This window comes from Bos mutus, chromosome 7 (genome assembly GCF_027580195.1).
Source record: "Bos mutus isolate GX-2022 chromosome 7, NWIPB_WYAK_1.1, whole genome shotgun sequence".
Classification (NCBI taxonomy): Eukaryota; Metazoa; Chordata; class Mammalia; order Artiodactyla; family Bovidae; genus Bos; species Bos mutus.
This window is the reverse complement of record NC_091623.1, coordinates 11,731,413-11,748,310: the sequence shown is the minus strand read 5'-3', so window position 1 is coordinate 11,748,310 and position 16,898 is coordinate 11,731,413. Positions and strand designations below refer to the sequence as shown.

At 47.1% G+C, this 16,898-nt stretch overlaps 1 protein-coding gene across 2 annotated transcripts in view; it reads right to left on the bottom strand.

Moving 5' to 3' along the window:
* The window catches only part of WWC1 (WW and C2 domain containing 1), a 58,960-nt gene that overhangs the window by 7,388 nt on the left and 34,674 nt on the right, over window positions 1–16,898 (bottom strand). The window contains exons 12-15 of one of the 2 annotated variants that reach the window (XM_070373051.1): window positions 16,300–16,452; window positions 15,465–15,556; window positions 7,810–7,930; window positions 6,440–6,604 (exon numbers count right to left, since the gene is read on the bottom strand). In XM_070373051.1, the coding sequence (XP_070229152.1) occupies window positions 6,440–6,604; window positions 7,810–7,930; window positions 15,465–15,556; window positions 16,300–16,452 (531 nt within the window). The remainder of the gene's footprint in view (window positions 1–6,439; window positions 6,605–7,809; window positions 7,931–15,464; window positions 15,557–16,299; window positions 16,453–16,898) is intronic. The other variant, XM_070373052.1, reaches the window with a different exon arrangement.

Below are 16,898 nucleotides of genomic sequence, written 5' to 3'. Positions count from 1 at the left end.
GCAGACAGGTTCTGTGAGGGCTGTGCTGGTCACAGCTCTCTCCTCATCAGAACCCATTCAATCCTGCAGTTATCTGGACTCTCCCTGGAGGGCTAACATTCCTCATCTGTGGCCAGAGATCAGGGCTACGGTCAAACGGATGCTTTTTTACTGACAGTTCGTGTCCCCAGCGGGAGGACGGGAGAGGGAGGGGAGATGGTGGTCTCTCTCTGGAGTCATATTTCCAGGTCAGTGGGATTGTCACAGGCTGATGCTCCAGAGTCTATTTATTCTGGCAGCTGTCAGCTCACTGAGGTGGGTCTCCTCTGAGAAGCTGTCCACACTGTCATGTTTGTGGTTATTAGTAATTATCAGTAATAATGACATTACTAGTCCTGCTACATTGATGAAATAGCTCCTGCACTGGGCAGAGTGTCAACCAGAATGAGAAACAGATAACAGTAACAACAAAGCCACACTGGGACTTCCTGGCGGTCCAGTGGCTAAGGCTCTGCGCTACCAACACAGAGGGCCGGGGTTCAATCCTGGGTCAGGGAACTAGATCCCACGTGCTGCAACTGAGAGTTCACTTGCCACAAGTAAAGGTCCCGCATGCCCCAGCCTGGTGCGGCCAAATAAACACAAACAAGACAGCAGCCATACGGACGGAGCCCCTCTTATGTGCCACGGGCTTTACCGACAGTTTCATTTAATCCTCAAACTATCTTAACTGACGGGACTGAGGTTGGGAGAGATTACCACATTTTTATAAACCATATAGCTGGTAAGCATCAGAACAAGAGTTCAAGGTCCCATCCAAGGCCACGTCCTCTTTCAGTTCAGTTCAGTCACTCAGTCGTGTCTGACTCTTTGCAACCCCATGAATCGCAGCATGCCAGGCCTCCCTGTCCATCACCAACTCCCGGAGTTCACTCAGACTCACATCCATCGAGTCAGTGATGCCATCCAGCCATCTCATCCTCTGTCGTCCCCTTCTCCTGCCCCCAATCCCTCCCAGCATCGGAGTCTTTTCCAATGAGTCAACTCTTCACATGAAGTGCCCAAAGTCCTGGAGTTTCAGCTTTAGCATCATTCCTTCCAAAGAAATCCCAGGGCTGATCTCCTTCAGAATGGACTGGTTGGATCTCCTTGCAGTCCAAGGGACTCTCAACAGTCTTCTCCAACACCACAGTTCAAAAGCATCAATTCTTCGGCGCTCAGCTTTCTTCACAGTCCAACTCTCACATCCATACATGACCACAGGAAAAACCATAGCCTTGACTAGATGGACCTTTATTGGCAAAGTAATGTCTCTGCTTTTCAATATGCTATCTAGGTTGGTCATAACTTTTCTTCCAAGGAGTAAGCATCTTTTAATTTCATGGCTTTTAATTTCACATCCTCTTTAGGATGCATGTAATGCTCAGAGATGAAATTAATATAAAGACAGAGGGGTGGATTCATACAAATGGACTGGCTGGGTATCATTTCAGAAGGGGGCTTTATTCTGCATTGTTTCAATCCAAAAGTGGCACTCACAGAATATATGTCACACCAACTAGGAATACGTGTCAGGACGATTGGTGCTTAAGTCATAGTTGTTTATGTGTTAAAGACCATGTTATAAAAGAGCGATGAAAGTTACATTAAGTCCTTGAGTTTAACTCTTTCTTAAAGATGTTTTAGTGCATTTGATCTGAGACATGGTAGAGAATATTGTTGCCTTTTTGCTATCTCCATTAGAGGGAGATCGAGGAGCAGAGAGGTGAAATAACGGGAAGTCAGAGGGGTCTACTTGAAAATGAGAATTTTGGAAGAACTGTATCCTTCAGGTCAAAGTGGGCCAACCGACACGTGAGACAGCGCTGCTGATACGGAGGCGTCAGCGCCACAGGGCTTGTGGGGAGCTGTGGGGAGTGTAACACTGTCCCCGCCCCTCATGACTTAAAAGTCCAGTGGAAGCCCAAGCCCAGGAAACTCACCAAGTGACACAGGCCATGCTGAGGACCAAAGAGGGGGACACCCGGCAGAGGGCTCTTGATGTCAGGCCAGGAGAAGGGACTGCCTGTGCTCACAACAAAGTGCCCTGACTTGCAGCATCTATGAAATGGGATTAACGCCACTTGCCTTGCAGGGCTGTTTGTGAGATTAGATGACACAGGAAAACAGGGAATTTTTTTTGGGGGGGGTGTGTGTGTGTGTGCTGCTAACCTAATTAGCATATGAAACTCCATCCTCTTATGACTCTCAGTGGGAGACAAAGCCCACCTTCCACTCATGAGGCAAAAGTACCAGAGTCTTGCTTTCATGGCCTCCCTTGCAGCTAGAAGCCAGCACAGGACTCAGCTATGACAATTAAATGCAATCGTGCTGGTCTTTCAGTCACAACCTGGTCAGCTGGACCAAATCTCTGTGGCTGTGCCTCTTGGACTCAGCCAGGCCACTCTCTTCTGTTCCGTGTTTGTGGGCTTGTTTGTTGCATCTGTGTTTGTTGGTTTCTCAGGGAGAAGCAGCCATCAGTGGTGAACAGTGGTGGCAGCAGCAGCAGCAGCTAGAGCTCTCCTGGCCTCCTGCAGTGTCAGGAGTCTGCTGGGGGCCTCAGTGCTGAACCCCAAAGGCAGCTGCAGGGCCAGCTGGGGCCATGTACTGCAGTAGCACTGTGTCCTCACCTGTCTTTAGGGTGTGATTTTGGCTGTGGTCTGGCCCGCCTTGTTCCTGCCTGATTTCTGAGGTTGCTTCTACAGCCTTCTAATGAATCTGTGAACTACTCACTTTCCTGTTCAAACATTTCTTCCCCACATATACTGCTCCCAGTCTGTTTCTGCTGCTTGCTGTGAAGAACCCTGACCAGGTACTAGGTTCTTGGTACTAGGGGAGTGGAGTGCTATAAACCACAGGCTGGAAAACAGGGAGCTGGCTGTGTACTGGAGGTAGGAGGGGGCACAGCACAGACACATATTCCCTGCTGGGAATTTGAGAATGCTCATTTTGTGGGTGAGAAACAGAGGGAAACATTATTGTTACCTCTTGCATCTCAAGAGACAGACTGCACACCCCTATAGAGTTTTAAGGGAAATGACAGGAAAAAAAATTCAGGATGTTGTACCATTGGCTACTTCCTGTAGCCTTAAGTGAGAATCTACCAGAAACAGATAAGCTTGGGCTGAAGTGTAGTCAGAAAGCAAAAGAAGAAAAAATATACATCTTTGCTAATAAAGGCCCTTTTTTTGCCTGTGGCAGGTGATCCATGCAGACTGGGAATTTCTTTACCTTCAGCCCTGAGGTTGGAGACTGGTCCAGGTAATAAAATGTGGAACGGGCTCAGCATAGTGCTAGTTGTGTTAAAAATGCTTGAGACATGGGACTGGACCTCTTTGTTATCAGGAATGCCAATTCTGGAAAAGCCCATTTAAAGTGAATCCATTTACACAGGAGACCAGAATTTTATAGTAAACATTGGGGGGCAAAAGTTTGAGTTTTTAGTTGGAAAAGAGTAACACTTTTCAAAAGTTTTATATTTCATATCTTCCATTTGACAAAATTACAACTGCATTCTAAATCCTGATGACAAAGGATAAATCAAACATTCATTTCTTTTGCTGTGATTTTTCCAACAAGTATCATCCTTCATTTTGTGTTTGATTTCCACTGCATGTTCATAAAGGCGGTAATTTTGCCAAAGACAGATTATCCATTATCCTGAGGGCTTTGCTAAATCCTTCAAGTTATTCACATTTGAAACACGGATTGGGTTTTTCTCTTCTTCAGCTGTGAGCTGGGATTAAGCAGGATTCTTCACTTGTGGTTCAGGAAGTCCCTTGCATTAAAATCACACTCAGTGACTGCAGGAAACCCTGTACCTTTTGCAAGATACACAACTATATTACGTGTACTCACACTTTCTTTTCAGATGTTTACAAGCTCTAACATTAAGTAGAGACGACACAGAGAGGAGAGGTTTACATTATTTCTGGGAGGTACTGCAGGGAATGTTTTGGGGCGGGCACTAATTTGAAAAGTAGCCAGTGCATTTGTAAAATTGTCACGTTATGAAAAAATTAACTTCACTACTACTGGCTTACCAGTAAAGAATCTGCCTGCAATGCAGGAGATGCAGGAGATGCAGGTTCAATCCCTGGCTTGGGAAGATCCCCTGGAGAAGGAAATGGCAACCCACTCTAGTATTCTTGCCTGGAGAATCCCATGGATAGCAGAGCACGCAAAGAACTGGACACAACTGGGTAACTGAGCACACACACACACACACTCAAGCTTATAACTGGAGGCCTTGGATACCAGATATTAGATGCTGAATCCCCCATAGCCCTTCCCTCTATAACAATAGACAAATGGATGTCAGGTTGATGAGGTGGGGCGGGTTCCAGGGGCCTCTCCTGCACAACTTACTGGAACACGAAACGGGACGGTTCTGTTTATTATTCTAGTTATTGCTTGCTCATTTTGTATGGTAAGAGATAGGGAAGGATGTCAACATGTCATATGAACCTCAGAAACAAGGTCTTAGTTCTACAGCCCCAGCAACTGGAGTGACCCCTCAGATGGGAGTCATGGATAGAAGGCAAGAGATTCCGGAAGCCAAGACCACTGCACGGCTTCTAAACTTCCATGGCTTGCAAGAGCAGGTCAGCAAGTCAAATAGGTTAAAGAGGGCCGGTGGAGGCCACGATGAACTTGAAAAGGCCTGCCAGTCCCTACTCCGAGGGCAGCGGCCCTCACTGCGGAGCTCCAGCCACTCATCACTGTGACAGAATGTGTAGCCCTAGGGGCCAGACAGTCTCTCTTTTCCCCTCCACAGAAACTGGAGTTTTATGTGAAATGGCTGCATTTTAAATTTTATTTTTAATTGAATTTCTTAAGTTTTCAATGGTAGCCAAAAAGTTCAATGAAAAAAAGCTCCTAAACCCATAGCTAAGTAATCCAGGGCTGTTGCTATTTTGCAACCTCAGGCTGCATGCTGCCATTGCCTTGGAGGGGGAGGAACTGTCCATCAGGGAAGGTGAGGATCAGTCTGATCTCAGCAAGGGGTGTGGAAGGGCAGGGCCGGGCGTAAACAGAGTGGAGAGTTGGTTGGAATTATAAACAGTTCCAAATAGGAAAAGGAGTATGTCAAGGCTGCGTATTGTCACCCTGCTTATTTAACTTATATGCAGAGTACATCATGAGAAATGCTGGGCTGGAGGAAGCACAAGCTGGAATCAAGATTGCCGGGAGAAATATCAATAACCTCAGATATGCAGAAAGTGAAGAAGAACTAAACAGCCTCTTGATGAAAGTGAAAGAGGAGAGTGAAAAAGTTGGCTTAAAGCTCAACATTCAGAAAACAAAGGTCATGGCATCTGGTCCCATCACTTCGTGGGAAATAGATGGGGAAACAGTGGAAACAGTGGCTGACTTTATTTTTTGGGGCTCCAAAAATCACTGCAGATGGTGACTGCAGCCATGAAATTAAGACCCTTACTCCCTGGGAGAAAAGTTATGACCAACCTAGACAGCATATTAAAAAGCAGAGACATTACTTTGCCAACAAAGGTCCATCTAGTCAAGGCTATGGTTTTTCCAGTAGTCATGTATGGATGTGAGAGTTGGACTATAAAGAAACCTGAGCACTGAAGAATTGATGCTTTTGAACTGTGGTGTTGGAGAAGACTCTTGAGAGTTCCCTGGACTGCAAGGAGATCCAACCAGTCCATCCTAGAGGAAATCAGTCCTGAATATTCATTGGAAGGACTATGTTGAAGCTGAAACTCCAATACTTTGGCTACCTGATGTGAAGAGCTGACTCACTGGAGAAGACCCTGATGCTGGGAAAGACTGAAGGCAGAAGGAGAAGGCGATGACAGAGGATGAGATGTTTGGATGGCATCACCGACTCAATGCACATGAGTTTGAGTGAATTCCAGGAGTTGGTGATGGACAGTGAGGCCTGGCCTGCTGGAGTCCATGGGGTCGCCAAGAGTTGGACATGACTGAGCGACTGAACTGAACTGAACTGATAAACAGCCTTGGCTGTGAATTTCCTGGTGGCCCAGTGGTTAGGACTCTGCACTTTCACAGCAGGGGGCATGGGTTCAGTCCCTGGTTGGGGAACTGAGATCCCACATGCCATGTGGTTGGGTAAGTAAGTAAATAAATATACATATTATATTTATATAATAAGCAAGTAAATAAACATATATAAGTAAACAGACACACACATATATAAAAACGTTGGCCATGTACTGGTTACTGAGCCTCTCCCATGCTTTAGCCAATTCAGTCCTTAGAGCAACCGCATAGACTTGGTCTATTAACTCCATAAGGAAACAGGTGTAACATGCCAAGAATGACTGACAACAGGGGCGGGACCAGGACTTGGACCCAGAGCTGTGCGAGGCCCACGGCTCTCAGCTGCAGGGGGAGAAGCGGGTGCTCCGGGGAGGACGGCTGTGCGGCTGCTTACCCGGCACACGTACTGGCTCTGGGGGCCTGGGGAGAAGGTCTTGGAACGGATGATGGTGCTCCCTCGAAGAAACGGCCCCGGGGAGGGCGTGCCCACCCGCCGGTCCTTGGGCCGCACCACCGTGGGCGATGGGGCTGGGGTCTCTGTGTTGGTCTCCTTGTCCACCTGAGGAAGAAGTCACAGCTGTGAGGCTGGGAGAACCCAGAGTCTCAGCCACCCACCCTGAGACTCACGGGGTGGACACTGAAGCTGCTCCCCACTCCGATCACCTCACCCCTGGCCCTCAGACACAGCCGGGGGCTTCCGCGGACCCAGCCCGGCCAGCATGGCACCCAAGGCCCCGTGTGCCAGCCCCCAATCCTCCCTGACACCTGTGCTTGGGGCCAGTGGGAGAGACTCAGTCCCCTAACAAGCTCACATAAGCAGTAGAGGTACCTCAGGCATGGATGTCCTGGGCCTCACACCCTCAAGAATAATGTGCCAACCATATTTTGACAAAGCCACACCCAAGGCTTCCATCGCCTAGCCAAGAACTGCAGATGTTTTCTTGGAGTTAGGGAAGCAACTAGCAAACCTCATTTTTTAAAAACTAGGTGATCAGCTTTTCTATTGTCCTTTCACAGTAATTACCAGTAGAGATCAACAAATAAAAACACCCAAATGAAAAGCCTTGGTTAGCCTAAACAGTGCCTTTGTGTGCTTTTGAAAAAGGCACCCCCTTTGGCTGGAGAAACTGCAGGATTTCCTCTTGGTGTGGAGTAGTTAGAAGGCAGGCCCAGATTCTTTTCCAACGCCCCTACCTCCCCACTCAACCTGTACCTCCACCCCTAATGGAGCCTCTTACAACATGTCACCTGAGTGCAGCAGGGGAGCAAAAGGTGACAGTCACTCGACTAGACCCCCTTTCCTACTGCCCTTCAGGTAGACCCAAATGGAGAAATCTACTGCTTTGAGATCCACCCATCTGCAAGGTTGGCATTATTGCGCCCATTTTAGAGATGAGAAAGCCAAGGCTGGAGTGGGATGAAGTCATCGGTCTAAGGCGACACAGCTAGGTAGGAGCAGAGCCAGTATTTGAATCCAGGCCAGCTGACTGTACAGCCTGGAGTCTGCCCAGAGAATTGGGAACCACAGAGGGTGGGAGAGATGAGAGGGTCAATCAACTCCTCCTGATTTTCTGTCACTGAAATGACTCCAATTCCAGGCAGGGACACCCCTATACAACCCTCTGCAGGTCACCCCACTCTGAAAGCCTGTCCCCTGATGCTGGGGCATGAGACTTAGCCCCGAGACTTTTCTGACAGCCTGGGTTCAATAGTTGAGGATTATTTCCCCCAAAACAGCCCTTCCCATGTCCCGGCCCTCCCTACCTTTACCGCTGGGCACCCGTCCATGTCAGGGGAGGCTTCCTCTTCCCCTTCCTCCTCCTCTTCTTCCCCTTCCTCCTCCTCGGCTGCGGCCTCATTCTCGCTGGTCCCCTCTTCATACCTCCTGTGATGACAAGACACTGTGATCACCCACAGCACCCACGCTCATCTGCTCACTGCCTTTAAGTGCATTCAGGGCAGGGCTTCCAAGCATTTTCTGGATTGAGGACACTTTTAAAAAAAAAAATCAATTTTAACGAGGTATATTTACATATAAAAAAACTCATTTCCTGTAATGTTTGATGAGTTGTGTTCCCCTGTGTAACCACTACCACACTCAAGAAAAAGAATGTTCCATTATCTTGAAAGTTTCCCTTATATGCTTTCCCAGATAATCTGCCCCCACCCTCAGCCCATCATTGATCAGCTTTTCATGACTAAAGATTAAATCTGATCTTTCTTGTGTTTCTTAGAAATGGAATCAGATGATATATGCTTTTTTGTCTCTGGCTTCATTCTCTCAGCATCATATTTGGCACACAGTATCAATAATTTACTCCATCTTATTGTCGAGTCATCTTCCATTGGATGGATGGACCACAGTTTGCTCATCAGGTGATAAACATATGGATTGCTTCCATTTCTTAGAAATTATGAATAAAGCTTCTGTAGACACTCACCTACAACTCTGTGTAGAAATAGGATTTCATTTGTCTTAAGACACTGGATTAGTTTGCTAGGGCTGCCATAACACAATACCATAGACAGGGTGGTTTTAACAACAGAAATTTATTTCCCATGGTCCTGGAGGCTAGTAAAAGTCAAGATCAAGGTGCGGGCAGGGTGGTGACTTGTATACGGCCACCTTCATGCTGGGTCCCCACGTGGTCTTCCCTCTGTGTCTGTGTCCCCGGTGTTCCTCTGTGTGTCCCAATGTCCTCTTCTTATAAGGACACCAGTCATACTGGATTAAGGCCCACCCTAACTTTAACAGACTCATGTTAACTTAATCAGCTCTGAAGACCCTGTCCTCAAAAATAGTCACATTCTAAAGCATGGTCAGAGCTTCAATATCTGTAATTTGGGGGGAGACAATTCAGACCATAAGATATGTATACATATTCAGGAGTAGAACTGCTGGGTCAGACAATAAGTGTAAGTGGTGAGCTGGTTTACCCACACGGTTATATCATTTTATGTTTCCACAGTAATGTTATGGGAATTCTGTTTCCTCACCTATACTTGGTAATATCCATCTTTAAATTTAGTCATTCAGCTGATGAGTACTCATATCTATTGTGGTTTTCATTGTACTTTCCTGTGGAGAATTTCATTGACCATTCAGATTTTCTTTTGCAAAGTTTCCATTAGAATTTTTAGCCCATTTTAAAAATGGGTTGTTTTTTTATTAGAGTTGCAAGAGTTCATTATATATTCTAGATAGGAATCCTTTGCAAATATTTTCTCCAAGTCTGTGGCTTGCCTTTCTTCTTCTAAATGGTGTCTTTCAAAGGACAGAAGCTTTTGATTGTGACAAAGTCCAATTTATCCCTTTTCCTCTTTAATGCTTTGTGCTTTTTATGTTGTACCTAAGAAGTCTTTGCAAAGAATTTCTCTTGTACTTTCTTTTAAAGGTTTTTTAGTTTCAGCTTTTATGTTTAATACTATGATCCATTTCAGATTAATTTTTGTCCATGGCACCCAACATTTATTTTTTTCTGTATGGATATCCAATGGGGTTGCAGCACCATTTGTTGAAGAGACTTTATTTTTGGTGATACTCTTCATAATTATCCTTTCCCCTCAGACTTTGAGCCTAGAAAGAGTTGGTGTGACAAATGGATGGCATTTGTTAATTAGTAATTTATCTCCATTCCCATCTTTACTTTTCAAAGACATACATAACCGCCAGGCTTCTGATCAGCATGAGGCAGTATTACCATACAGAGCTGAAGGAATTTCAGCCAAAAGCAGAGAGTTTGACATCTCATTAGCTGGCTCAGTGAGACTGTGGATAAACACAAAATCTCCCTTTGGATTTTCCCAAGAGGGAAAACAGATCTTGGCTCTCCACCCTCAGCCCTGTGCTGAAAACCTCCCTTGCACTTAGATGGGGACTCTCGCTATGGAAGGGCCTCTTTTTTCTCTCCTCTGCCTCTTGATCCACTCATGAAAGAGGCACTAAACATGGATACCAGAGGCTACCCTGGTGGCTCAGAGGGTAACGCAGGAGACGTGGGTTCCATCCCTGGGTCGGGAAGACTTTCTGGAGAAGGGAATGGCAATGCACTCCAGGATTATTGCCTGGAGAATCCCATGGACAGAGGAGCCTGGCAGGCTACAGTCCGTAGGGTCTCAGAGAGTCAGACACTGAGCAGCTAACACTTTCACTTTTCAAACATGGCCTCAATGACCTCCGGGTGCCACGCTGAGGCCCTTCAACCATACCGAAAGCCCCTCGTCTCAGAGACTGAGTAGGCCTCGCTCAGTGTCACAGGCCACTTAGCGGTGCAGCCAGGTCTCCGCTCCATGAAGCGCTCAACTGCTAGGGAAGTCTCTTCTTTGTGACTAAGAAGCTGATCGACATATTTTCCGGGAAAGGAAAAAAAAAACAAAAAACCCTCAATTGTAAAGAGAAAAATAATTAGACACATCTTTTCACCCTTTGGAAAAGTGGCCAAAAATCAATAAAAATTTAAAAATATGTATTTGATATTTGTAATATGTATTTGATATCAAGTGAGGGTTTGGGGAAAAGGTGTATCCCTGTGGGGAGTGTTAATTAGAGCAGCCAATGAATACTGTGAAGTCAAATTAGCAGTACCTGCTAGAAAAAAAACATGTACATGTTCTTGATTAAATACTGTTAGATTATATTGTATCAGAGAGGACGTAGCTTTAGGGGCACTCTCAGTCAGTGCTGCTGGTAGCATTTACAATCCTGTTTGAGAATGATGCTGCAAGACCCCGTAAAATATAAACCACACATGCCCTGGGACCCAGCAAGGCCACTTCTCAACCTTTGTCCTAGACAAATACATGTAGCTCCCAAGGAGGTAAATACAAGGGTTTTCACTCTAGCATTGTTTGTGATTATATTCTCCTGCATGCGTGTGTGTCCGACTCTCTGCGACATTATGGACTGTAGCCTGCCAGTTCCTCTGTCCATAGGATTTACCAGGCAAGATTATTGGAGTGGGTTGCCATTTCCTCCTCCTCCAGGGGATCTTCCGGACCCAGGCATCGAACCCTCGTCTCCTGCAGCTCCTGCACTGCAGGCGGATTCTTTACCGGTGAGCCACCGGGAAAGCCCCTATATTCTCCTACATTTTCTAATCCTCTGAGAGTTTTGCTTTGTTTCTGAATCTTAAAAAAAGATCAAGTCTTCTGATGATACGCATTAAAGAAACCCGAACCAGTGAAAGGAGGGAACAACAGAGGCATCCTCCACTGGGCCTTGGGTGCGGAGGGAGGAGAGGAGATGAGAACAGAGGACCAGTCTGCGGAGCCCTCCACTCTAGAGCTGAGCGGGCAAAGCAGAGCTAGTTAACATTCCAGGACCAAAAGAAGCCTCCAGCGTGGGGGGAGGCGGCTGCAGATGGAGCCACCCACTACCGCAGCAGCTCGGGGGACTCCCAGCCCTCTTTGTAAGTCAGTGTCTGGGGAAGTTTGAATGGCCAAGGGTGGGGAGAGAGGGGGCCACAAAGGGTGAGGGAACAGAAGGTGGTTGCTAGGAGACAGTGTGAAAAGCCTCAACACAAGCTTGGAATCTGGTGGAAAACCACTGATCTTGTGCCAGGGTTTTGGAAGACAGGTCCTGGGCCGATTTCCGGCATTGGGACCTTGCAGAGTGTCAGAGGGAGGGGAAGAGAGGGAGAAAGGAAGGGGGAGAGGGAGAGAGGGAGAAGAGGAAGGGAGAAGAGAAAGGCAGGAGAGGGATGGGGGAAGGAGGAGGGAAGGAGGAAGGGGAGGAAGGAGAGAGGCAGTGGGGAGACAGGAGGAAGCACGGAGGGAGGGGAGGGAAGGAGAGTGGCGAGTGACAGGGGGTGGGACAGAGAAGAGAAACTGAGACAGTTGAGAGAGAACCCTAAAGCAAACGAACATATAAGAATTCAGGAACCTGGCCCTATTCTTCATCACAGGGAGGAAGAGTCAAGGAGAACAGGAAGAAAGGAGTCAGCCTAGGGGCCAAATCCAGCCCACTGCCTGTTTCTGGACAGTCCAAGGTTCAGGCTGTGAATGGTTTTTATATTTTTAAATGGCTGGGGAAAAAAAATTAAAAAGAGGGTGATATTTCACAACACATGCAAATGATGTGAAATTTAGATTCCGTGTCCGTACATGAAGGTGCAAGGACAGAGGCGTGGTCGGCTGGTGTGTGTACTGTCTGTGACTGCTGTCACACCACGATGGCAGAGTTGAGTGGAAGCAACAGAACCTGCCTGGCCCACGAAGCAGACATTCACTATCTGGCCCTTTCCAGAAAACACCTGCTGACCCCTGGAGTAAAAGGTATTAAGGAGAGACTTCTTGTCAGACCAAACGTAGAATTTAGGGCTGTAACAGAAGAGTCACTGCGTGCTGTCCGTGGGTCAGGGTCTGTTTTAAGGGCTAACCATGCATAATTTTCAGAGTCTACAAAATACACCATGACTCTATGTCACAGATGGAGAAACCGGGTTTGGAGCCTGGTTCTCAGCCCAGGCTTCACCTTAGAATTACCTTGGATGCTTTTTTTCCACACCCCCCCCCCCAGATTAATTTATTTTTGCCTGCCCTGGGTCTTTGTTGCTGTGCACGGGCTTTCTCTAGTTGTGGCAAGCAAGGGCTACTCTTCGTTTTGGTGCATGGGCTTCCCAATGTGGTGGCCTCTCTTGTTGAGGAGCACAGGTTCTGGGTGTGCAAGTTTAAGTAGTTGCAACTCGTGGGCTCAGAGAGCAGGTTTGGTACTTGTGGCGCGCAGGCCAGTTGCTCTGGGGCATGTGGAATCTTCCCAGACTAGGGATCGAACCCATGTCCCCTGCATTGGCAGGTGGAATCTTAACCACTGGGACCTCCAGAGAAGTCCTCCCAGGATGCTTTAAATGTACTGATGCTTAGGCCTCACCCAGACCTAGGATCCCACAAGGAGCTGGCTGAGTGAGATTTTGTGAATTCACATCTGTCTGGACTCAGAGCACATGTACTTAAGCACAACAACACACACTTCCTCCCAATGGCAAGGTTCCGAGGCTGTGCTCATTTCCGAGATGTCTCCCTTTCCAGCTGGTACTTAAGCCGTGTTCCTCCTCCATTTCCTGATAAGAATCTCTATTGTCTCTTGCGTGTCCACTACAGGCTTTGCACTTTTACTTCATCAGTGGCTGGTCCTTCAGTCTCTTCTGATGATTCTTCACAGTCAGTGTGATGTCCCCATGTTTGAGCCAAGGATCAGACAGGGTCAGAATGACTTTTGGCTCTCTTGAGTACCAGTGGCTGCTCTTGAGGGGGCGGGCAGTGACCGGAGGAAATGTGGTGTGGGCTTCCGGAGAGCTGGTGATGCTCCTCAGTTTGGACGCATGGGTAGTTTGGCTTCTGAAAATTCACTGAGCTGGACACACACACCAGCTTTTCTGAATGTGCATGATGTTGCAATAAACAGTTAAAAAATGCATTGCCTAAGGTTATACCAAAAAAGATAAAGCTAGGGTTTGAACCCTAGTCTACATCACTGTTTCCTAAAGTGTGTGATGAGACCTTTTGTGGGAAGACAAGGGACTAAAGTTTCTGATCACACAGTGGAAAAGCTGTGTCCTGTCCACTTCTTCTTCAGACTTGTTTACATCAAGAAGGAAGTCTCTCTTTGGCAGCAGCATGTCTTTAACACTGCTGACACATGGACTTTTTTTTTTTACTGGAGTATAGTTGCTTTACAATATTGCGTTGGTTTCCACTGTACAGCAAAGTGAATCAGCTCTTGTTGTTCAGTCACCCTGTCGAGTCTGACTCTTTGCCACCCCGTAGGCTGCAGTGCGCCAGGTCTCCTTCCTACCGAGGTCACCAAAGAGCGCTGAGTAGAGTCCCCTGAGCTATGCAGTAGGCTCCCGTTAGGTATCCACTCTGTACACAGTAGTGTATATACGTCAGTCCCAATCTCCCAGTTCATCCCCCCATCCCTCCCCTCCTTGGTTTCCTTGCATTTGTTCTCTACGCCTGTGTCTATACACATGAACTTATTCGCAAAGCAGAAATAGAGACACAGAAGTAGAGAATATATGACCTTACTTTTAACAGTAGGAGAGACCTTAGTCTTAGAACCTTGGCAAGCAATACATCTAGGTAAATTTTAATATTCTTGTTGTATTTTTATTACATTTAATCTTCCACAATTCTCTTATAAGGCAGGCTTGGCTCATGACCTACTCAATATCCACTCCTACATTCTTCCTTAGTAACAGAATCCTGAATTTTATATCAACTGAGAGACCTCATTTCCCATCTTCCTTTAGCTATTGGGTAGACCAAGTAGCTAAGCTCAGCCCATGAAAAGCAAGTGGAAATTGCTGGGTGGGACGTTCAGGAATGCTCGTTGGTTAAAAGGCACTCATGGAGACTCTGTTGTCTTTCCTCTCCTGATGCCTGCCTGATGGCTGGTGACTGCAGCCATTCTGCGCTTAGCAGCCTTGATGATGGAGGTCACACAGTAAGGACAGCAAAGCAGAATAAGAAAAAGAGCCTGGGTTACCAGTAACATCCTGGGGCTGATAGATGAGCCTTGGATTGCCTTTTTCCAAGTCTTCTTTTTTAAGTAACAAAGAAGTAAAATTCTATCTTGTTTAAGCCTGTTATTTCTGCTTCCTATTCCTATCTGCTGCTGCTGCTACTAAGCTGCTTCAGTCGTGTCCGACTCTGTGCGACCCCATAGACAGCAGCCCAGGCTCCAACATCCCTGGGATTCTCCAGGCAAGAACACTGGAGTGGGTTGCCATTTTCTTCTCCAATTGCAATTCCTTACTGAGGAATTTTCAATTTATGGCAAATTATACTTATTTCCACTTCCCTTCTGGCTCAGTTGGTAAGGTCTCTGCTTGCAATGCAAGAGACCCCAGTTCGATTCCTGGGTCAGGAAGATTTGCTGGAGAAGGGATAGGCTACCCACTCCAGTATTCTTGGGCTTCCTTGTGGCTCAGCTTGTAAAGAATCTGCCTGCAATGTGGGAGACCTGGGTTCAATCCCTGGGTTGGAAAGATCCCCTGGAGAAGGGAATGGGCTACCTACTCCGGTATTCTGGCCTGGAGAATTCCATGAACTGTATAGTCCATGGGGTCGCAAAGAGTCGGACACGACTGAGTGACTATCACTTTCATGCTTATTTCCACTTCTAGTAATATAAAGCTTCTTAGGAATGTTTCTGAACCAAAATAAATGTAAGTGCATCACAATAATCACTAACATGTGAACCAGTAGGAATATCTACTAGAACATAAAGTCACAAACTGGGAAGGGACTTGGGAAACACTCTACCAGACTATATACTGCCTTGTTGCCTATAGAGAACCATTGAGAGAGGATCTCCGTTTTCACAGGGGAACACTTCTTTTGGTTGCTGTGTTGTCTGGGGATCTCATCCCTGGGCTCAGGTCCAAGCCAGGTCAGTTCCCAGGGGCACCCTCACTTACCAGGTGTCTTCCAGGGTCTGTGTGCTGCTCCTTTCCTCCTGCCTCTTCTCCAGCTCCACGGCTGTCTGTTCCAACAGAGCAGACACAGCATCCTGCAGAGACAAAGGCCGATGAGCCCTCTGTGCAAGGCAGGCAGAGCCCCACCTGACAGGAATCAGACCCTATCACCCTCCCAGTGAACAGAGGGTAAAACTGAAGGCCAGAGTGGGCAAGCATCTCGCCGTAAGGTTACATCAACTGGAAATATGGTCCCTAGTTCTTCTAAGTGGCGATTCTACTGAAAATAATCTCTGTATACATGGACAAAATTTGGAAGATGAGTTTAGTGTTTGCATGAGACAGAATTACAGGTCTACAGCTGCAAGATCATCAAGTAGTCAGGGAGACTGTCCCACTGAATGGTGTCCACGCTGAGGAAGACTGTGTGACTTGAGGAAATTAATTAACATCTCTGACACTCAGTTTCTTCTCTAATAATTACTCCACCTCTGATGTCCATGCTTCTCTGCTGGCCCAGAGGGTACAAAAATCTGCCTGCAATGCAGGAGACCCTGGTTCAGGCCCTGAGTTGGGAAGATTCCCCTGGAGAAGCGAATGGCAACCCACTTCAGTATTCTTCCTGGAGAATCCCATGGACAGAGGAGCCTGGCAGGCTACAGTCCATGGGGTCGCACAGAGTCTGACAGTGAGTGACTGAGTGACACACACACACACACACACACACACCCCCCCCTCTGATGTCCAGCCATCTCCAACTCTGGGAGAGGCTTTTCCTTCCAGCTGACCAGGTGCTGCCTTTTATAGGAGAAAGGTGCAAAGCTGTGGTCCAGCTCACCACGCTTTCAGGCCCTGGGATGGGGGCCATGGCTCCCACTGGTTTGGGCTCCCGGCTCTGTTTCTTCAAGTATTTGTAGCTCAGGAGGTTGTACCACCGAGTCGACCTCTCGCCGGACCGGCAGACCTCAGCCAGGCTGATCTGGGCGCCTCCCTGTAGAGGATGGGAAAAAAGCATAAGCAGAGAGTGACACGGTATTCTGGGGAAAGTAGATAAAACACCACTCCAGGTGAGATAGAAGCATCCTGGGAGGAAGAAATGGCTGGGTATTGTTTTCTAATAACTCACTCATTCACTGACTTATTTGTTTACTGAGTTGTATAGGTTAAGATCTATTTAGATATTAATTTTAAGGATGGGTTCTCTGATGGCTCAGATGGTAAAAAATCTGCCTGCAATGGGGGGAGACCCAGGTTCGAACTCTGGGTTGGGAAGATACCCTGGAGAAGGGAATGAGCACCCATTCCAGTATTCTGCCTGGAGAATCCCCATAGACAGAGGAGCCTGGTGGGCTACAGTCCATAGGGTGGCAAAAGAGTCAGACACGACTGAGTGACTAACACTGTACTTTCATGGGCTGTTTAGATATTAACTCTTTA